The sequence below is a fragment of the Stegostoma tigrinum genome, chromosome 19, assembly GCF_030684315.1.
Source record: "Stegostoma tigrinum isolate sSteTig4 chromosome 19, sSteTig4.hap1, whole genome shotgun sequence".
In the NCBI taxonomy this organism is placed as follows: domain Eukaryota; kingdom Metazoa; phylum Chordata; class Chondrichthyes; order Orectolobiformes; family Stegostomatidae; genus Stegostoma; species Stegostoma tigrinum.
The window spans coordinates 57690996-57714720 of NC_081372.1; the positions used below are offsets into that span (position 1 = coordinate 57690996).

General features: G+C 42.8%; 1 protein-coding gene across 3 annotated transcripts in view; it reads left to right on the forward strand.

The window, feature by feature from the left end:
* The window catches only part of LOC125461387 (dysbindin-like), a 30763-nt gene extending 8836 nt beyond the window's left edge, over positions 1–21927 (forward strand). For 2 of the 3 annotated variants that reach the window (XM_048550109.2, XM_048550110.2), the window contains exons 2-4: positions 14633–14782; positions 18313–18453; positions 20988–21927. In XM_048550109.2, the coding sequence (XP_048406066.1) occupies positions 14633–14782; positions 18313–18453; positions 20988–21220 (524 nt within the window). In that variant the 3' untranslated portion in view covers positions 21221–21927. Of the gene's footprint in view, positions 1–11397; positions 11417–14632; positions 14783–18312; positions 18454–20987 lie in introns of those variants that run through there. The other variant, XM_048550111.2, reaches the window with a different exon arrangement.
* Positions 21928–23725: the final 1798 nt, after the last annotated feature.

Consider the following 23725-nt stretch of genomic DNA (forward strand, 5'->3'; position numbering starts at 1 on the left):
ATTTACTAAAGGGCCAGCAAAAGAGAAAGCATAGGGAAGCAGCACTTACAACAACTGGTATTAATATAGCATCTTTTAATGTGCTGTGCTATATAACGTATCTCCAGGTAATTTTTCAGCAACCAGACAAAATGTAACACTAAGGCCAAAACAGTGACTATTATGGGAGATTGATTGATTGGTCCAGATTTTGGCTATCAGACAAGGAGATTTTAAACAGCCTTTAAAGAAAGAGAGATTTGGGAGGGAATTCCAGAACTTTGGCCCTAAGAAGGGGCCAACAAGTGTTGGAACAGTTAAAACAAGGAACCAGGAATAGAAGAGTATAGACAGATCTCTCAGCATCAAGAGAGGTGGGACCATAGTGCAATTTGAAAATAAAGCATCAAAACCCTGAATTTTGGAGAATTTTAAGATCTTTCCCAAAATCTGGACTTTGGTATAAAACAGCTTCATAAACTGTTGAAGAATGTAACTGGAAATTCTAGAATTACCCCAAGCATGTGACTCTCAAATGTTCAGAATCGACGAACAAGTTTAAAAATTGGAAAGGTAAGAGTGAGAAGAAAGTCAGGTGAGCTTTTCACCAAAGTGTTATCAAGTTATAAAACCAGAGACCAGAAAAGGACATTCAGCAGACAGCAGTTCAAAAATGTCAAGCTGTTTTTAGGTTCCAGCCACACGGATGGGTATTGGCCAGTCAGCAGTAAAGCTCTAATATAATGTACCAGATTCACCATAGGTCAGGAGTTAAACTGGGCCTAGTGAGGGGGTCAGGGGTTCAATAGGGATGGATGTAGGGGTCAGAAGTTAAATGGGGTCTGATATCAGAGACAAGCTGTTAAATTGGAACTGATGTATGAGTCAGGATTTGATTTTCAATGCTCCATGGTCCCACGTCTCCTTATGCTGCGACATCTGTCAGTACTCTTCTAATCCTGTTCTTGATTGTGTCCCTTTGTTTTAATTGCTCCAACGGTGTTGGCCCCTTGTTAGGGCAAAAGTTTTGAAAATCTCTCCTCCTCTCCGACTCTCTCTCTCCTTGAAGACACTGTTTAAAATTCACTTGTCTGAAATCTAAAATCCAGGCCAATCGATCTCCCATTATAGTTGCTGTGTCAAAGTTAGGAGTTAAACCAGCCCTGGTTTAGGTGTCAAAGGGTTAATCAGGGATGGATGTAGGAGTCAGGAGTTAAACTTGGACTGATGTAATAGTCAGGAGGTTCACTGGGTGTGGTGGTTGAGTTAGGATTTACTGAGAAAGTAGGAACTGCAGATGCTGGAGAATCTGAGACAACAAGGTACAGAGCTGGATGAACACAGCAGGCCGAGCAGCCTGAGAGGAGCAGGAAGGCTGACGTTTTGGGCCTTGACCCTTAAAGGTCTAGGCCCAAAACGTCAGCTTTCCTGCTCCTCTGCTGCTTAGCCTGCTGTGTTCGTCCAGCTCTACACCTCGTTATTTTAGGATTTACTGATCCTGGTGTCACAGTGAGGAGTTCAAGTGGGCCTGATGGAGGAATCAAAGATAAGCTGGCATGGTGTAGGAGTCAAGGGGTTAATCGGAGAGGGATATAGGATATAGGAGTCGGCAGTTAACTGGGCCTGATGTGACAGTGTAGAGTTAATCTGGGTTTAGTGAAGGGGTCAGGCAATAACCTAGACTTGATGGCACGGTCACTGATTAATCTGGACCTGGTGTCAAGAATCAGGAATTAAACTGGGCCTGATATGGGTCAGGAATCACATGACACTAGGTTATAGTCTAACAGGTTTATTTGAAAACACAAGCTTTCAGACCTCAGTCCTCTGGGTGTCAGTGAGAGAGGTGGTATCAGACACAGAATTTATAAGGAAAAGATCAAAGAGTCACAGAATTGATGAGGAGGTGCTAAACAGACCTAAAATGCTGTTAAATCTTTAATCACTTAGAAGGTTTTAATTGGTTAATATGTATATGTAAATCTCCAAGTTCCTTTCAAGTCTGCCCTGAGCGAACTAAAGGTTTTATCAGTGTAAGGAAGAGATGACATGATATTTTAGGTCAGACAATGTAGGTTAGGTGTGAGGCCTTGTTTGGAGTCTGACTGGTTTTATTTCTAGAGTAGGAATTTATAAAACACTACATTGACTGTCTGTAAATTGTGGGCTTCTTGAACAAAATAAAATGTTTCCGTGAAGATAAATTCACTCCATAGATTCTCGTGTGTGTGTGTGTCTGTCACTGTATAGTGAGGTGGGATCGTCTGTGGTGCGACATGACCCCAAGATCCCACTTGAGGCCATCCTCATGGGGACCGAACTTGGCTATCAGCCTCTGCCCAGTGAATGCAGTGAAGGACATTTTACCTTGGATCTTTGGGTAAATGTCCTCCAAGACAGACTTCAGGATACACAACAGTGCAGAGGCTGATAGCCAAGTTCGGTCCCCATGAGGATGACCTCAAGCGGGATCTTGGGGTCATGTCGCACCACAGGTGACCTGACCACATCTCCCCACCACCCCCCACGCCCCCCTCGCTCTGCCTCTCTCTCACTGCCTCTACCAAACCTGTCTGCTCAAAAAGCAGACAATTTACAGATAAAATATTAATGCTTTGGCTAGAGCCAATATGCGTTTATGAAAGGCAAATCATGCTTAACTAATCTGCTGCAGGTTTTTGACAATGTCACAAGTAAAACAGATAATCAGTGGCTGTGCTTTCATTTGGATTGTCAGATGACTTTGATAAGGTCCTACATAAGGGACAGTGGACAGTTAAAACTCACAGAAAAGGGGGCAAAAAATTAGCACAGATTGAGATTTGGTTGACAGCAGGAAACAGGGTGGGAATGAACACATATATATTTTATCAAGTGGCAAGCAGTGACTAGTGGGGTACGGCCCGGGCCCCAGCCATCCACAATGTCTGCAAATGATCTGCATGGAGGAGCCAAATTAAACATTTTCTGTTTGCTTACAACACAGAACTGGGTGGGATTGCGAGTGACGAGGATGCAAGGAGAGTTCTGGGTATTTTGGAGAAGTTGAGTGAGTGGGTGAACACATGGCAGATGTAGTATAACATGATTAAATATGAAGTTATACATTTTGTGAAAAACAGAAAGGAAGAGTGTTATTTAAATGGTGATGTATTGGGAAGTGTACAGAGGGGTCTAGATGACCTTGCCCATGCAATGCAAGTAGACAGGCAGATGCAGCAAATTGCAGGAGCATTGACAGATACCTTTATGTCCTCCCTGGCCACAAGTGAGGCCCCCGAGGACTGGAGAATAGCCAATGTTGTCCCATTCTTAAAGAAGGATGACAGGGATAATCCTGGAAATTACAGGCCTGTGAGTCTCACGTCAATGGTAGGGAAGTTCAAATAGGATATCCTATTATTGACACATATTCACTATAAAGTGCAATGAAAAGTGTGTACTATTGCCATATATAGGCACCATTCACATTAGCTTAAAATAAAAAAAAACTTGAGAGCCCAACTTTTCCTTCTCCGCTACTTCAGCATGTTGCCAAAATTATTGGAAAAGATTTTTGAGGTCAAGATCTCTGTGCATTTAGAAGCAAACAGACTTATTAGTGATAGCATGGTTTTGTGCAGGGTAGGTCATGCTTCACTAACTTGATAGAGTTTTTTTGTGGAGGTGACCAGAGATGGCTGAGGGAAAAGCAGTTGATGTTGCCTCCATGGCCCTCACGAAAGACTTTCACCAGGTCCCTCATGGCAGACTGATACAAAAGGTAAAGTCACATGGTATCAAGGGTGAGCTGGAAAGATGAACACAAAACTGGCTCTGTCATAGAGACAGAGGGTAGTGGAGAAAGGATGCTTTTCAGAATAGAGGGTTGTGACTGGTGTTGTTCCACAGGGACCAGTGCTGGAACTGTTGCTGTTTGTGGTCTACATAAATTTATTTGGAGGAAAAATGTGGCTGGTCTAATTAGTAAGCTTGCAGACAATACAAAGATTGGTGGAATTGTGAATAATTTGTCAGAGTATACAGCAGGATCATCTACAGTGTAGAAACAGGCCCTTCAGCCTGACAAGCCCCTCCCCCCCCACCCCCCAGAACATCCCATCCCCCTAATCTATACGTCCCTGAACACCTGGAGGAAGCTCACGCAGACACGTGGAGAATGTACAAATGCCACATAGACCATCGCCCGAGGTTGTAATAAAACCCGGGTCCCTGGTGCTGCCAGCCATCAATGCTAACCACTGAGCCATCACGCTGCTCTGTTGGAAGCACAGATAGGAAAAAAAAATAGCAGATGAAGTTTAATTCCAACAAATGATGCATTTCAGAAGGTCAAGTACAAGTGAAAATTTTGCTGTGGACAGCAGGACCCTTAGGAGTAGTGATATGCAGAGGGATCTGAGTGTGCAGGCTCACAAGATCACTGAAGGTGGCAGTGTAGGTAGATAATGTAGTTTTAAAAAAAAGGCCTACAGCATGTTTGCCTTCATTGGAAGGGGTATTGAGTATAAGGATAGACAAGTTATGCTGCAGCTTTACAGAATTTCATTTAAGCCACACTTGGAAAATAGCGTACAGTTCTGGTGACCACACTCTCAGAGAATGTGGATGATGTGGAGAGGGTGCAGAAAAGGTTTACCAGGATGTTGCCTGGTGTGGGGGATTAAAGCAATGAAGAAAAGTTGGATAGACTGGGTTTGTTTACATTGGAACAGACGACGTTAAGGGGTGACCTGATAGAAGTTTATCAGAATGTGAATGGCATGGAGAGAGTGGAAAGTATGAGGTTTTTTTCCCAGGGTGGAGGAGCCAATTGCCAGGGGACACAGGTCCAAGGTGCAGGGGAGGATTTTTAAAAGAGATGTGCAAGGTCATTTTTTTTTCCCACAAAGGGTGGTGACTGCCGACAATGCATTGTCAGAGGAGGTGGTGGATGGATTGGTTTAACTGGGTTTGATTTCATTAGAGTTCAGAAGATTGAGGAGCGAATCTGATTGAAACATATAAAATTCTTAACTGAACCAGAGGAACTAGATGCGGGGTTTGGGGGGGATGTTGCCCTGGTGGAGAAGCCTAGAACCAGAGGACACAGCTTCAGGATAATGGCTAGAATGTTTAGGACCGAGACAAGGAAACATCTCTTAACTGAGAGGGTAGCAAACCTGTGGAATTCTCTCCCACAACTGATGTGGAGGTCAAGTCACTGAATATATTCAAGAAAAAGATAGACATTTTTGGAGGCATCAAGGAATATGGGAACAAGTGATAATATGTTTGATGACACATGTTTGGGTGTTCAGGTCCATTGTTACTGAAGGTGACAACACAGGTCAATAGGGTGGTCAAGAAGGCACATGGCATGCTTTCCTTCATCGGACAGGGTATTGAGTACAAGAGTTGGCAGGTCATGTTGCAGTTGTATAGGACTTTGGTTCAGCCGCATTTGGAATACTGTGTACAGTTCTGGTCGCCACATTACCAAACGGATGTGGATGCTTTGGAGAGGGTGCAGAGGAGGTTCACCAGGATGTTGCCTGGTATGGAGGGCACTACTATGAAGAAAGGTTGAGTAGATTAGGATTATTTTCATTAGAAAGACGGAGATTGAGGGGGGACCTGATTGAAATCTACAAAATCATGAGGGGTATAGACAGGGTGGATAGCAAGAAGCTTTTTCCCATAGTTGGGGACACAATTACTCGGGGTCATGAGTTCAAAGTGAGAGGAGGAAAGTTTAAGGGAGATATGCTTGGAAAGTTCTTTACCCAGAGGGTGGTGGGTGCCTGGAACGTGTTGCCAGCAGAGGTGATAGATGCAGACATGATAGTGTCTTTTAAGATGTATCTGGACAAGTACATGGAGGGGCAGGGAGCAAAGGGATACAGACCCTTAGAAAATAGGTGACAGGTTTAGACAGAGGATCTCAATCGTTGCAGGCTAGGAGGCCTGAAGGGCCTGTTCCTGTTCTGTAATTTTCTTTGTTCTTTGACATTGCATTGGATGATCAGCCATGACCATATTGAATGAGAGCAGGTGTGAAGGGCTGAATGGTATAATCCTGCTCCTAGTTTCAATGTTTTTGAGTTGCAATGACTTCATCATGACCAAGAGGATGGAGAAAATGCTTCATGAGTATTGCCTAAGCCTGCCTGAACAAATGTAATGCCTTCAGTGACTCATGGGAGTTGTGCTTAAGATTGTCCAAACAGAAGAAATACCTGCGCAGGTTTTAAACACCTCCAGTGTCTCTGACAGGCCCAGGCTGAGGTAAGGAGCTCAGCAGAGAGAGATAACAGCCTGAAGAACAGTCAATCCACCTGCTTCCTAAAACAAACCAGCTACCCACCCTGGGAGAGGGTGTCGTGATCCACAATCAGACTGTTTAGTCACTTCAGGAAACACAACACTGCACTGGAAGAAAGTCTTCCTTGCTGTAGAGGGACTGCCTAAGAAGGAAAAATGTACTGTTGCTTCTAGAAGGCTGTTTGTGTTTAGTCATGCTGTGTCACAGAATAGCAATTGATTGGCTCAGTACCAATAAGGTTCAACTCTGGGGAAGCTTAATGAGTAGTAAGTAATAAAGTCAATAAAACTGCATATCCACAAACACTGCACACCAGTCACTCACAGACAGACCCACAGGTGCCTGGAGAAGACCAGCAGCAAAGCTCAAACTCGGAGGTGAAGGTGAGGCAGGATCTGAATTGTAGCACGTAGCAGAATGGAGTGTGAATCCACACTGCTGTCTCACTGGCTGTTGTTCCTGCCTATGTTTGGCACTGTGCTTACATTCTATCCAATCCCAGACAGCCCAGAGAAGTCAACAATCAGCTCAGCTACATTCCTCACATCTGAATCAACAAGTTTCCGAAACTCAAAATGCAAAACCGATTACCACTAATCCATAGCAGTGTGCAGCTTTATCAATAAATCTCAGCAGGAGTGCACACAGTTACTGATAACCTATAAGAGAAGGGCATAGGGTTATTTAGCAAAAACTCAGCCTGTCTGCACAGGATTATTAAAAACCTGCAGCGTGGGGTGGGTACAGGATGACCAATAACCTGCAGCGCGGTGGGGTGGGTACAGGATTATCAATAACCTGCAGCACGGGGGTGTGTGGGGGTTGGGTGGGTACAGGATTATCAATAACCTGCAGCACAGGAGTGTGGCGGGGGGGGGAGGGTGGGTACAGGATTATCAATAACCTACAGCTCGGGGGGTGAGGGGATGTGGTGTGTGAACAGGATTATCGATTGCCCACAGCTAGAGTGTACACTGATATCAATAACCCACCAGCAGCATGTACAGGATTAATCTCTGAATTAATAGTGAACTCCAGTGTGACTACATTGTTTTGTTATATGGGATTATGTGAAATGGGATTATTTAGTGTCTGTATTCCATAATCATCCTCGTCTTTTGCATACTAATTGCAGAGGGGTGGTTTTGATCCTGACCCAGTTATTGAACTAACTCTGACCATCACTGCATGACAGACTGGATGTGATTATACTAGAGAGGGTACAGAGGAGATTTGTGAGATGTTATCAGGACTGGAGATCTTTAGTGATTAGTAAGTATTGGGGTGTTTTTCTTTGAAACAGCAAGACCTGTGCCAAGATTTAGTTCAACTGTTAAACATAACATTGGCTCTGGAGTGAGTGGTTTGGAAGGATCTATTTATGTTAGCAGAGAGATCTATATCAAGGAGGTATTCCTGTTAGGATTAGCAAGATGTTAAGGAGTAAATTTTTACCCAGGTGGTGTCTAAGAGTGGTGAAGACTGAAATTCTCATCGCATTTTAATAATACTGGTGTCTGCACTTAAGATGCTGGAACATGTTGGTTCGGAGGTAGGAAGTGGGATTAGGTTAGGTTGTTCTTTTGTCTGCTGATACGGCCAGTGTGACCACGGTGGGCCCCTCATAATTTTTCTATTCTTCTGTATTTCAAGAACAATCGTATCTGTGATTGCAACTCCAGGTTAGTCCATTTCTGAAGTAAAGCAGTAATGTGTGTGAGAGACAGTAGGAAATGCAGATGCTGGAGAATCTGAGATAACAAGGTGCAGAGCTGGATGAACGCAGCAGGTCGAGGAGCAGGAAGGCTGACGTTTCGGGCCTAGACCCCCCCCTTCAGCTTTCCTGCTCCCCTGATGCTGCTTGGCCGGCTGTGTTCATCCAGCTCCACACGGTGATATCTCGGTCATGTGCGTCTGCTGTGTCTTTCATAGTGTCTGTACAGACCCCATTGTCATTGCAACATACTACAGTAACAAGACAAAATACAGCAACACATACGTGCTTACATATAGATTAGGAGTGTGGAGGAGGCCATTCAGCCCCTAAAGTCTGGTCTGCTATTCAATAAGATTATTGGCAGGTCTGTTTGAAGCTTTGATTCCACATTCCTTTCAATTCCTGATACCTTTGGACCCCCTTTGTTTGTCGACATTAACCTCTTTGCCTTAAAAAATACTCGGCTGCACTCTGGGGAGGAGAATTCCCACAGTTCATAAACAGAGAGGAAAAAAATTCTCTTAATTTTCATCTAAAATGACCCCACCTCTTTCTTTTAAACTGTATCCCCTCTTTCTGTTTGGAAAAACATCCCTGCAGCATCATCTTGTCAAGTCCACTTGGGAACTTATGTTTGTCTTATGTATTTTTATAAGATTTCCTCTCATCCTTCTGAACTCTGGTGGATATAGGCCCATTAGGTGAGTGAATATTCAGTGAACTGCTTCAATTGCAAGGATAGCTGTTCTTCATTAAGAAGGCCAAAGCTGTACACAATATAGGACCTCACCAATGCCCCTTTAAAACTAGCAAAACTGCCCTACTTATATTTAATTTCCTGCACAATAACATTCCACCTGCCTTCCTAATCATTTGAAGAGCCTGCATATTAATTTTGCAGGAATCACGTACCAGGACAGTCAGGTGTGTCCCCCCCCCCCCCCCCCCGTATCGCAGAGTTCTGCAATCTCTTTCCATTGAAGTAATACCTTGCATTTGTATTCATTATTTTGCCACATACCCCTCAGTCGTTCAGAAAGGCTGCTCACTACCATCTTCTCAAGGGCATTTAGGAATGTTGGTGTTGCCAGTGACATCCCCCATGAAAGAATTAAGAAAGCACCACAACACACTGCAATATTGAACACAACATACTGACACATCAGTAAGGCATGTCAGCATCTCAACACAGCAACAATGTACCAATGCATTGCCAACATACATTAATGGTTTGGACAATCACTGAGGATTGGGGTCTGCCCAAACACTCTAGGTCTTGGTGAGCTGTAAGGGAATCTAACTCCTGCAGTACACTCTAATGCCCTCTGCATAACATACAAGACTCTGAGACTTAACAGGATAGATCTGACAAGATTGTTTCCCTTTGTGGGAGAGTCTAGGACCAACAGGCATCATCCTAGAGTAAGGGGTTGCCCATTTAAGTCAACAATGAGGAAGAATTTCTTCTCTCTGAGGCTACTGAATCGTTGTAATTTTTTACCATAGAAGGCTATTGGGGCTAGGTCATTACACATATTGAAAGCTGAGACAGATACATGAATAGTCAGGGCAATGGAGGGATATGGACAGTGTAGAGGCAAGCATCATGTGTTATCGCAGTCATGGTAGGTGGAAGAGCCTGTACCTGTGCTATACAGTTCTTTGAATAAGACAGATTTTTAATTTCTTGATTCCCTTAGAGGTGTGGGTGAAAAACAGGGAAGTGGAGTTAAGGATTACCAGATCAGCCAATGATTTCATTGAATGACAGAGCAGATGCAATGGTCTGAATGGCCTACCTCTATTTCTATGTCTCATGGTCTCATGGGGTTTGGACTGAACTGACATGCATTATTGGTGGGGGATTGTTTCTGCCATATGCTAAAAGATGACAATCTCTCTATAAAGAACAGAAACCCTGTAAAAGAGAGCTGCGTATTTTAGTTTCTGAACTCTAGTCTGAGGGACACTAATCCAGCATGATGTCTTGTTATCTAAAAACATTCACTAACCATCATTTGTACTTGTCCAGGTGAAAAGGCAATGTTTGGGAAGAAAAACCATTTCACAGATCACATGAGATCATTTAAGATTGCTGGGATGCCTTGTTGGGCAGTCCCTACATTGATACTGGAAGCTCAGTGTATGAGTTGGGGCTTGTTGGCCATGGTGACCAGACAGGTTGATTAACAGCCTGTAAATCCTTACAATATACCTGGTCACAGATGATAAGAGCAGGAGAGTCTCTGGTCAACCATCCTGGTGAAAGCAATAACAAACCACTGCAATACTGTGCCCATAAGCATGGAGCAATCAATGGAAGTCCATGGCCAAACCTCAGAATTGAGAATAGGAGAAAAGATAGTTATTGGATACATGACGTGGAAACAGGCCATTCAGCCCAACCAGTCCATGTTTATGTTGCACTCAATCTCTTTGCGATTTTTTTTTTTATTCTAATCTTAACCTGCTATCATAACTATCCATTCTCCCTAATGAAGCTTCTCCTTAAAGGTATCAATCTTATTCACTTGTCTCATTACCAGTGATAACGAGTTCAATATTCTCACCACTCTGTGGAAAGAAGCTGCTCCAGATTGGATTTCTTAGTAACTATCATATACTTGTGCCTCTCATTAGTGTTCTTTCCCAAAGAGGAAATATTCCCTCTGTATCCAGTCGATCAAAACTCTTCATAGTTTTTAAAGTCCTCCATTACATCATCCCTTCTTCATTTTCAACAGAGCAGAGATCCACTTTGTCAATCCTTTCCCGATATGTTTATCCACACCCTTTTTCATATCACTGTAATAAATCTTCCCTGCACCCCCTCCAGTGACTTTTTATATTATTTTTACAACATGGCAAGCAGAACTGTACACAATCCAAAAGGTGCAGGCTAAACAAAGGTTCAATATATGTTTAGTTTACATTCCGTATATTTTACTGCTTTTCCTTTAGAAATAAATCCAAATGCTGTATTTGTTTTGCATCATCTTGTGAATCTGTGGTGCGGTCTTTGGTGATTAATACATTTCTTCATGACCCCTCTGTTCCTCTACCCAATGCAAACTTGCATCTTCAAAATGACATCCATATTTTTCCAACCTAAAACGTTTAATCGTGTTGAAATTCATTTGCCAATTATTTGCCCATTCTGTAATTTATTAATGTCTTCCTATAGGTTGTTGCAAACCTCCTCAGTAGTAACTACCTTATGACCTCCAATTAGGTGTCATCTGTAAATTTAGAAATCATTGATTGCAAAGTCCATATGTAAATGTATAGTATGAATTACATTGGACCCTGCACTGATCTTCTCAATAACTATCCCTTACTCTGACTCTCCATTTTCTGTCTTGAAGCCAGCTAGAAATCCGTTTTGCCACTTGTCCCTGACTTCACATTCTCTAACCGTAAGTATTACTGAAGGAAGACACGCTTTTGTTCTTGCTCTCAAGACAATTTGCAAGAATACCAAAGTAAAGGGAAAATAATAATATTTATACTGTGCAAGAAGAGAATACTGATTGTTTGGGTCAGTGGATTCTGATTTTTTAAATATACCAGGCAATGATGAATGACAGTTAACTGTCAAGTCTTGAATTATGCCTAGTTGATTAATATTTACAGGATTCTGAATGACCTATATGACTTTCACATGCAAAATGAACATTGGGTAGCATTGTGAAGCCTCAAGACAATCTTGGATGTACTTAATTGTAAACCTGACAAAGGGACAGGGATAGTAATTTTTAGCAACTATGACCACTTCATCAAAATAATGGTGGGTTCTAAATTGTACCTAGAGTTACACTAACAGTGCTTTTAGGAAGACAGTTCCAGGATTTTAACACAGCAACAGGGAAGGAATGGCGATATAGCTTCAACTCAGGATGAACTTGTGGTTTGGAAGGAAATTTCAACTGGTGATGTTTCCATGTGTTTGCTGCCTACGACCTGTTAGATAGTAGAGGTTGTAGGTTTGGAAGGTACTGTCAAAGAAGGCTCGGATGCTTGGATTGGTCTTCCTCGCCCATGCTTATTTTGTGATTTCTATCTCTCCCCATTTTATTAACTCATTTTGGGTACTCCCAATTTTTTCCAATGAAAATGAAAATGGTTTAGAGAGCTTTTCCTAACTTAGCCCTTCATCAGCCTGTACCCTGTTACCCTCCATGATTCCCAACCCACCTACTGTGCCACTTGCCTTTCCTGAACATGAGGTGTTTGTTTGTAAACGTTAAGTATTTTTCGGACCACAACCCAACTGCCCAGACTCCATATGAGTGAGCCCACAAGGAGCACTATTGTAGAGATATAATTCAGTCTTTTCTTCTCTTGACATTCAGCAGGGATGACGTATTGTTACTTTATCATAGCATGGCTGAACACGTTTAGTATCAATCTGCAAATCCTTCAGACATTCCCAAGGCATGTGGTAAACACCAAAGAGTTTCCTGGTCAGCCAGACCTGCCATAGGCAAGGGTAATACCTTGCCAAGCAATAACCACAGACAAACGTGGAAATCTGTAGTCACCAACATCCTCTTCAAGACTGGTACCTAACGAGCGAGAGACAGTGGGTTCTTTTGTATGAAGTGTGGCGATTTATCAAAGATCAAATCCTACACTCGTGTTGCACCCAGACTTAGATGACTTGCTCAAAGTGGAGTTAAGCCCAGACACTGCTCATGGGTGTACCTTTGTAACGGTGAAGACAGAACTCCTCCAAACAAATTTAAAATTTGTTCGTAGAGACCAAAACACAGCCTGATAACCACAAATTTGCTGATGTGATGCTTCAATGTCAGCAGTCTAAAAGGGACTGGATGAAGAAGAGCTGAGGAACTCGCTCAATACCCAACCATCACTATGCTGCACCCTCCATTTCACCTGCCTCATACAGTCTGCTTGATCAGTGACAACTCATCTAACCCATCTCCTGTTCCAGAGAATATTTCAATGGAGGTTAAAGATTATGGCAATCACCCATGTATTACTGAATACAATAGGCATTTGTTAACTCAGTCACACCCATCCATAATACGATGCAAAAACGAGCACACTGCACTTGCCAGAGTTGCAGTGCACTGACTCTTCATTCCGCTGGCTCCAAACATAATAAAGTGAAGAAAATTATTTTAAAGGTACAAAATCAATTAGATATGATGCGACCTCACCCAAATCTGAATAGTTCCAGATGGCTGTCCTCCTGCTTCTCTGCCTATCCTCAACCTAAAGGGACCCCAGCACAGAACTGCACTACTCTTCTCTTCCCACCCCACCCCAACCAGCTGTCAAGGCTACACCTGACCCAGCCAATAGCCAACATGGGTACAACATAATAATCCTCAGGGAATTCCCCAGTGAGGCTAGATATCACAAGTCAGAGTGCCAGCACTCACCCAATAACTGCTATGCTACCGCTGGATAGAGCTCACACCTCTACGTTGCGAGGTCTCTAATTCAGGTCCCACTCCAGTGCAGTACACAGGGAGTGCTGCTTTGTTGAAGGTGCTGTCTTTCAGGAGAGAAGTCGTCACACTGTTCAGAGAAAGCAGAGTTAACGTTTTGGTCCAATGACCTTATGAAAAACTCTGCTTTCTCTCCACAGATGTTGCCAGACAGCTGAGTATCTCCAGTTTTTTTCTGTTTTTGTTTCTAATTTCCAGCATCCGCAGTTCTTTTGAGTTTTCTTTTGTTAAACCTGTTGAGGTGGGTACAAACTTCTGATGGCACACTGAAGTGGAACAGGAGAGTTCTTGTCTGAGTCCTAGTCAAATTCCTCAACGAATATTACAGAATCAATTTATCTGGACATTATCATGCTTTCAATTACAGCCACATTAAAAAAAAGAAAATGAAGCAAAATCAGTTGGGAGCAGAAGCAGATTGGGTACGATGGGCTAAGTAGTCTCTTACTGCACTGTAACCATTCTCTGATTCTGTAATTCTATAACCCATTCTGGGAACAGTGTCCTATTCTGTTAACATTAATTCACTCCCTCTCCCACTCCCCAGCCATGAATGTGTTCTTCCCACTCCACTAACTGTCTTTCCTGCTCCCTAACCAATTTGTAACCGTTCACTCATGCCCTACTCTGTGAATATTAACTTAAGCACCCCATCCCCACCTCTCTCAGAACATGAACATAGTCTCTTCCACTCAGTAAACATTAACTCACCTAATGCATCCTCAAATAAAATGTATACAGATGCTGTAACCAGTATGTATTCCCATGTAAACTAAATAGATCAGTCACGTGTTACTGCAGATTACAATGCCACCTTTTTAATATGACAGCATGATTAGCATATGTATGAATCTCTCTCCATAGGTTCGATATTCACATTGACTGAGTGATAGAACAGGTTCCTGACTCTGTACTAGAGATAATAATGGGAACTGCAGATGCTGGAGAATCTGAGATAATAAGGTGTAGAGTTGGATGGACACAGCAGGCCAAGCAGCATCAGAGGAGCAGGAAAGCTGACATTTCTGGCCTAAAGACCTGCTGTGTTCATCCAGCTGTACACCTTGTTATCTCCTGACTCTGTACTGAATGGTCACTGTCATAAACATAGTTCTGATGTATGTAATGTGAAAATTACCCTTATTGTGTTTCTAGCTGAGATGGAGCACGCAACAAAGCTGTTAGATACTGATCACACTCCACCAATGAAATTCAGAGACAGGCAGCGGTTCTTTGAAGACATCTTCCAGCCTGATGCAGATTTCTACCTCACTGCCGCACACCTGCAGATTGAGCACCAGAGGCGTAAGTTAAATTGAGTGCCCAAATGATTGAATCTAGTATTAGAGAGCAAATGGTGAATGAGAAGTGACAGAGGTTCAAAATCATAATTCTCTATGCACATGAAGTAAGATTTGCATTGCTATAGCACTGTCATGACACCAGCATGGCCTAAAGCACTTTGCATGCAATGAAGAACATTTGAAGTGCGGTCTGTGAAATGCAGCCAACAATATGTGCATAGCAAGATCCCACGTACAATAATGTAATAACGAGCAGTTTTAATGATACTGGATGTGGGATAAACGTTGACCAAGATTCATAGGAAAAACATTGGACGAAGGGCTTACATGTGGAACTAGGTAATTCAGCTCTTTGAGCCTACTCCACTGTTTAATTTGGTTGTAGTTTCAACTCCATTTTCTTGGCTGCCCTCCCATTGCTTTTGATCCCTGGTCAATCAAAAAGCTATCTAACCCGAACTTGAACTATTTCAATTATCCAGCTTTCACTGTTTTATGGACTAATCGAATTTTACAGTAAAGAAGGAGGCCATTCAACCCATCATGTCTCTACCAGCTCCTGAAAGAGCTACCCAGCTAGTCCCATTCTCCAGCCCTATCTCCATTGCACACTAACTTCATCCCTTTCAAATATATATCCAGCTCTGGTTTGAGACCTCCAGTGGAACCCACCTCTGCCACTCTCCCAGGCAGTGCATTCCAAATCCCAACAACTCTCTCAGTAGAGTTTCTCCTCATCCCTCTTGCTGACAATCCTGAAATTGTGACTCACAGTGACTGACGTACCAACGAGTGGAAACAGAATATCCTTTATTACCCTGTCAAAATTGTTCATAGTTTTGAAGACTTCAGTAAGGTCACCTGTTAATCTTATTTGCTCCAAGGAATATGAGCCCAATCTCTCTAGACTTTTCTGTCTAAAATCCCTCGTTATAGTAAATGTCCTCTGCACTCTCCAGGGCTTTAACATCCTTCCTTAAATAAGTTGCCCAGAACTGAACACAATACTCCAAATGCGGTCTGACCAATGGTTTGTAAAGCTGTAGTATCACTTCCTTGCTTTTATACTCTATTCCTCTATTTATAAACCCTAGGATCGTATAAGCCTTTTTAATAACTGTTTCAACTTGACCAGACACCTTCAGAGAACCATACAGATGAACCTGAGTTCCCTCTACTCCTGTACTCCCCTCAAAGTTTTATCACTGAACCTGTATTGTCTCTCCATGTTTCATCTGCCATAATGCATTACCTCACATTTCTCTGCATTGAAATTTATCTGCCAGGTGTCTGCCCATTTGGCCAACTTTGTCAATGTCCCTCTAAAGTTGCTCAGCATCGTTGTCACAATCCATTACTTTCCCTAGCTTGGTTCTTCCAGTGTCGCAGGGTCAAAATCATGGAACTCCTTCCCAAACAACACACTCTCCTAAATGGAAAAAGTTTGAGTGGGACCGAATGGGAATTAGGGTGTGAGGGGAGTGGAACACCTGAAAGTGGAGAAAGAAAGCAGATATAATGATGGAAGGACCTGGGGACAGGTTGGTGGGGGGGTGGGGAGGAGGAGAAGAGAACAATAAACAGTGAAAGAGGAAATATATTAATGGGTTTGGGTCTGGAGCCACAGTCAAAACATGGACAGGATGGAGTTGGAGACAACCCAAATTCCACAGATCTGTTTATATTCAAATTTAAAACCTGGTGGCAAACAGAAAATTGGTGATAATAGGACAAGTCTAGGAAAGAGCAGAGGTAGCAAACTGAAGAAAGGAAAGGGAAAAGTCGGAGGTCGATCACGTAAGGTGAGGAAAGGGTGAGAAATCAGGAATAGGGTTAACGAATGTCATCTTGACACCTGTCAATGTGTCAGGTTTATTCACTCATACACTATTTATAGCTCAGATGAAGACATTAAATGGGCTGTCCCACACACTTTCATTGCACTGAAGGTCGGGATTCATTTTTAAGACCAATTCGACAATAATACAACTCAAACATAAGAGAAGTACAAGTCTTCATAAAACAGATCCTGTAATATATACGCATAATATATAAAATAGGGGAACCAGCCATATCCATAAACTACCAGACTTTGATCATCCCCATGCCTGGGAGCTACAATAAATTTGCTGATCAGGAAACAGATACATTTGTGAACTATTCAGCCTTTGTCTTCTGAGCCCTTAAAAGTCATGTTACCTAGAGACACCCAAAGGCTAATAGTGGAGAACTATGTTGTTCGATCATTTCACTTGGTTGCTCAGGAGCCATGTGATCTCTGTACTCTGAGAGCACTGATAAAACAGAATCCAATTATATTCTGACATTAAATTGTATGAAATAATTTTCTGGAATAATATCCTGTAACCAGGAAGGGGAGAGAGGCTTCTGAATCATGGTGTCATATATCTGGGTTACTAGTACTGGTATAGACTCTTCCCCCAGTTATAAGTTTTCTGCTATTGTGGATATAGGGAGTAAAATGACAACTATGGTAATGTGGCAATCACTGAAATCAATGTTATCATCTGCCCTGTCTTATAAATTAATGGGATATATTCCTATAAAATTAAGAACATTGCACAATGTTTAAACTAAAATTTGTATCCTTTGGTGCAATAGGTACATTACATCATTGTTGCTCTTAACTCTACCGATGCATTCTGAAGAAATTGGACAATATTTGTGATAAGATATGAACAAAAAGCATTATTGTTTTACTAGGACCTTGCTATCATTTTTGGTGAATTGACTGATGAACCTGGAAAAGGGAAAGATGGAACATGCTTTATTGAGGGGGAAGGTTAATGGAGATGTAGACAATCATGTGAAATTGTCCATTGTGTCCGGGGACGTTCAGATTATGGGGCCATGAGTAGGAAATGCAGGGTTATAGAGATTGGGTGGGATGCTGTTTGGAGATTTGATGTGGACTCATGGGCAAAATGCTTCCGCATTAACTTTTAGAATCCCAACAATGCCAGAGTTTGTCTCTAATAAAATGAAATGTAACTAAATTACCTACCTGGTTCTGCTCAGTCTAGATACACAGCACTTCAAACCACACACTTTTTTTACTCTTGGTCTGTCGAAGGTAGTAGGCTCACTTTATCTCAAGAGAAATAATTAGTCCCTGTCTGAGATAACCATGAACTAATAGTGCACCAAACACAGTATTTGCCGACCATAGAATTCACCCAAATCAGATATACAAAACAGATCTCAAAATCAAGTTTACTTTTCTATTTCCTGTTAAAACAAATCCTTTTCCCACTGAAATGATATGTGGATCAGGTGTGAAAGTGGTCAGTTAGCTGTCACTGTAAATTTCTTAATTATTGTGCATGCCTGACAAACCCATTGGGCTAAGGTGTTATAGAGCCAACAGCATCCACAAAGCTACATCCTGGTCCAAGCTTTCAAGCAAAGAGAAACCAGGGTCTAAAATAAGAGTGTGGGTGATCTCATGGCGGGGAAAAAGGGCCTGGATTTCTCCATCATCCATGCTTGAGGCTTTTCTATTTCCCACAGCACCAATCGGGAGTGTCTCCTCCATGGAGGTCAATGTGGACATGCTGGAGCAAGTGGATCTCATGGATATGTCTGATCAGGAGGCACTCGATGTGTTCCTCAACTCCAGCATGGATGGCTGTGAGACACCAACACTGCCAGGTAAGGAGGAGACTCCACACCAACCTAGTGTTACAGGTTAGGGTGACCCAGGAGTCCTGTGCCAACATGCCTGGAACACAAGTCCCAGTGTCTCAGCATTAAAGGCAGCTGTGATTTCTCATACCCTATTCTGGGAAAGATCGGAGTCACTTCCGTCCTCTGTTATCCAAGGAGTATGGACGGATTGTGGCTCCATCCATGCATTAGTAACAATATCAAGGCCTAACCTATGTTAGCAGCAGCTGTTAATCCCAGGATGTTTGATCGTGTCTGTTTTGGTGAGGGAGCAAACAGACAGTCTCCCAATCTTCCTTCATCTTTAAGGATTTACTGATGCCACCAGCTCCTGCATTAACATGAGGAGGAGGAGGTGCTGGATGTCTTGAAATGCATGAAGGAGGATAGATCCCCAGGACCCAATCAAGTGTACTCCAGAATTCTATGGGAAACTAGGGAAGTGATTGCTGGGCCTCTTGCTGAGATATTTGGATTGTCGCTAGCCATAGGTAAGGTACCAGAAGACTGGAGGTTGGCTACTGTGGTGCCATTATTTAAGAAAGGTGGTAAGGAAAAGCTAGAAAACTACAGGCAGGTGAGCCTGCCATCTGTGGTGGGCAAGTTATAGGAGGGGATCCTGAGGGTCAGAATTTACATGTATTTGGAAAGGTAAGGACTGATTAGGGATTGTGAACATCGGTTTTTGCATGGGAAATTGTGTCTCTCGAACTTAATTCGATTTTTGGAAAAAGTAACAGAGGGTTGATAAGGCCAGATCAATGAACATGATCTATATAGACTTCAGGAAGGCATTCACCAAGGTTCCTCATGGTAGACGGATTAGTAAGGTTAGATCACACAGGATAGAGGGAGAACTAGCCACTTGGATACAGAACTGAATCGAAGGTAGAAGACAGAGGGTGTTAGTGGAGGGTTGCTTTTCAGACTGGAGGCCTGTGCCCAGTGGTGTGCCATGAGGATCGGTACTGGGCCCACTACTTTTCTTCATTTATAGAAGTGAGTTGGATGTGAATATAGGAGAGATGGTCAATAAGTTCGCAGATAACACCAAAATTGAAGGTGTAGTGGACAGCAAAGAAGGTTACCTCGAGAATGACGGGATCTTGATCAGATGGGCCAATGGGCTGAGGAGTGGTAGATGGAGTTTAATTTAGATGTGTTGCATTTTGGAAAGGAAAATGAAGGCAGGACTTATGCTTAATGGTAAGGTCCTGGGGAGTGTTGCTGAATAGAGACCTCTGAGTACGGGTTCACAGTTCCTTGAAAGTGGAGTCGCAGTAGATGGAATAGTGAAGAAGACTTTTAGTATCTCTCTGATGAAGGGTCTAGGCCTGAAATGTCAGCTTTTGTGCTCCTGAGATGCTGCTTGGCCTGCTGTGTTCATCCAGCTCCACACTTTTTGTTATCAAGGCTTTTAGTATGCCTTTATTGGTTAATGCATTGAGTATAGAAGTTGGGAGGTCATGTTGCAACTGTAATGCTGTGTGCAATTCTGGTCTCTTTGCTATAGGGAGGTTGTTGTGAAACTTGAAAGGGTTCAGAAAAGATGACACAGAAGTCATAGTCATAGAATCCCTACAGTGTAGAAACAGGCCCAACAAGTCCACATTGACCCTCAGATCATTCCACCCAGACCCATCCCTCTATAACTCACATAATGTACACATCCCTGAACACAATGGGCAATTTAGATTAGATTCCCTACAGTGTGGAAACAGGCCCTTCAGCCCAACAAGTCCACACTGCCCTTTTTGGAGCATCCCACCCAAACCCATCCCCCTATAACCCACACACCCCGAACACTACAGGCAATTTAGCACGACCGATCCACCAATGCACATCTTTTGGACTGTGGGAGGAAACCCTTGCAGACACGGGGAGAACGTGCAAACTCCACATTACCTCAGTAATCATAGCCCAATCAATTATACATATTATTATAATGGATTATAGCCTGGGGGTGGAATTGAACCCGGGTTGCTGGCACTGTGAGGCAACAGGGCTAACCACTGACCCACTTGTGCTCAGATGTTATCTGGGTTAGAGGGGTTGAGCTATGGGGAGAGGCTGAATAGACTGGGACTATTTTCCTGGAGTGTTGGAGGCTGAGGGGTGATTTTATGGAGGTTTATAAAATCATGAGGGGCCTGGATAGGGTAAATAGACAAGGCCTTTTCCCTGGGGTGATCCAAAACTAGTGGGCATAGGCTTAAGGTGAGAGGAAAAAGATTCAGAAGGAACCTAAAAGGGGTAACCTTTTCACACAGAGTGGTGCATGTATGAAATGAGCTGGCAGAGGAAGTGGGTGGAGGTTGGTACAATTAAAACATTTAAAAGGCATCTGGATGGGTGTATGAATAGGAAGGGTTGAGAGGGATATGGGCCAAATGCTGACAAATGGAACTGGATTAATTTAAGATATCCTGGTCGGCATGGATGAGTTGGAATGAAAGGTCTGTTTCCATGCCATACATCTCTGACGCAATGACTCTAACTTGGTTTGTTTCTTCCCACAGACGAAGAGCTCTACAATAGTGAGATCACTATCAAAGTTCCAAATTCTGCAGAAACAAAATCTCGGATGTCATCCACTTCCTCTAACTCCACAGATCCCAACAGCCTGGAGTTCAGTAATGGTGATGAGACTCCAATTGTCCAGTCTGATGATGAAGATGTCCAAGTGGACACTGCGTTACTTAGACCGATCAAAAACAAAGACACTGACACACAAGCTGGAAATGAAAGCTAACACTATGTCCAGCATCACATACAGAATAGTTCTTATCAATGAAATGTCTCTACTGTAATGAGGGGGCTAAAGCAATTAGCAGCAGTAGGAATATTCCTGTATTTTCCAGATTATTGATTCACCGAATAATAGATATTTAAATCCCATCCATAAACTCCTGGTTACCCATATTCCCAATATCTCACACCTTTCCAGTTAGACAGTCCCAGTCACACCCACTCCTCTCACACACTACAGGGATCCCCAGTTATGCATGAATTCAATGAAGCACAGTTAAATTTAACACACATGCAAATCTAGCATAGAACATTCCTTTAAAGGTTGAATATATGTAGACAAGTCACACATACAGCCAAGATCATGGATGCCGTAAAAGCATGTAGACACAAATGGGCACAGTCCAGTGTGGAACAATGACATTAGACAAATGACATGCAATGCCAATGGTGACACCACAAACAGCCAGCATGAGGCAGACTAACCATTAGGTACTTTAGTAACAGTCGCTGTCAACTTTCTAACAGAGACAACCGAATGAATCCTTTAGCAGCAAGCATTGATGCCTGAAAATGTGACCTTAGCTTGAGGAACTGACAATGTTGGAACACAGTGAACTGCCATTCAATAAATATGCCATGAAGATGACGTCAGACTGTAAGAAGCTGCTCTGGAGATTTCTTTCTTAATAAACTTATGATGGCCAATCATTTGAATGTGTCTGCTCTGGGTTTCCATTTTGTCTGAGTTAGCATAATGTTTTACACATTTGGAAAAAATGAATCATCTTTTAAAAGGCCAATTTACAAACAGCAACAATGACAGTCTTTTTTTTTGCTCTATATAAATGACAGATATTGGAATGGAGAGTGGTATTTTCAAAATTTTTAATTGATACCAAGCAGTGACAAAATGTGGATGGTATGCAACGTGATGTGGAATCATAGAAATCTACAGCACAGAAAAAGGCCCTTCAGTCCATTGTTTTCATGCCAGACAAACAACGGCTGCCTGACTATTCTCATCCCATCTTCCAACACTTGGCCCGTAGCCTTGTATGTCATGGCATCACAACTGTACATCTAAATGCTTCTTCAATGTTACAAGGGTTTCTGCCTCTACCACCCTTACAGTCAGTGAGTTCCAAATCCTACCATTCTCTGGGTGAAAAAGCTTTTCCTTGCATCTCCTCTAGACCTCCTGCTCCTTGCCGTAAATCTGTCTTCCCTGGTCATTGATCCCTTGCCCTTCTGAAGGAGTAGGTGGAAGGGAAATGTAAAGGTGGAGCACACATTGACTGGTCAGCTTCTACACTATAGTTTCAGTAGACAGAAATCAGTTCACATGCCCACTGCGGCAGCTCAGGCTACCCTCACCAATGGCAGTCAGTATTCAGAGTCTCTGAGAGCTCAACTGGCACCTGGACAGCGTCAGAGTTGGCCATCAGCACATGGGCACTGACTGAGCTGAGGCCAATGGGTAAGATACATGAGCACATTCTGTGGTGTTCACAGTTCCGTGTAACCCCCTCCACCACTATCCCTCCGCTGGGCCAGTGTCATACTCATCGTAACATCCGGCTAGACATCACCTTAGTGAAGGTCAGTGATGTGAAGCAATGGGTAAGCAGTCCATCATCCTGTCAATCTTACCTTTCCTCAGACAGCCATGTTGTCTAAAGGAGACTGTTATCTCTGAGATAGACTTTCTCATTATTTCCTACACCATCCAGCTACTAAGTGATTAAGTTGCAATTTTCCATCCTTTCCACTGGTATAGACTATGCATAGGACATATCTGTCAGTTTCTGATCCCCCTCCAGCATTCACCTTCCATTGATAGCGCCAGCATCTGTGCCCTGCTATATACAGCCATGAAAAGAATTGTGCCCTATGCCTCCCCTGCTCCCTTCATAAGGCAGATTTCACAAAGCAGTCCCTATCGCCAGTAGTAGCTCCATGCTCACTTATGGAGTGCAAATCACAAAGTGAGCACAGCTAAACTGCCTGAGTGGACCCAACAAAATGTGAGTAACTGTCCTGGTGTCTGGCTGTAAGGTTATACCTTCAGAATAAACGAGGTCCCTTGAAGTTGCACTCAGTGATGCCCTGCAACACTGGCTGCATGTGATGAAGGCTTTGGAAATAAAAATGAAGGGGACATTTTAGTTTTGGCAAACCATCACCCCATTGCCAATCTTCTCAAGTTTGATTTAACCAATGAAATAAGATTGAATGTGCACACGTGGGATATTTGTAAATCCGTGTCCAGCGTGCTGTCTTTCTATCTCTGACTGAGCAGAATGTAAGTTTACCAGTTAATTCCAATTACACCCTCAATAGTTATACTTTCCGTGACAGCCTGTCTTCCCCCCAGATCTCTTCCCTCTTATATTTTATGCTGCCTTCTTTAAGGTACCCAAAGACAACCTGTGAGCGAATAAAGGTGAGAGAGCTTTGCTGATGAAAATAATGCATTTGGTGAAAGTGACTTTGAAATACTTGGGGC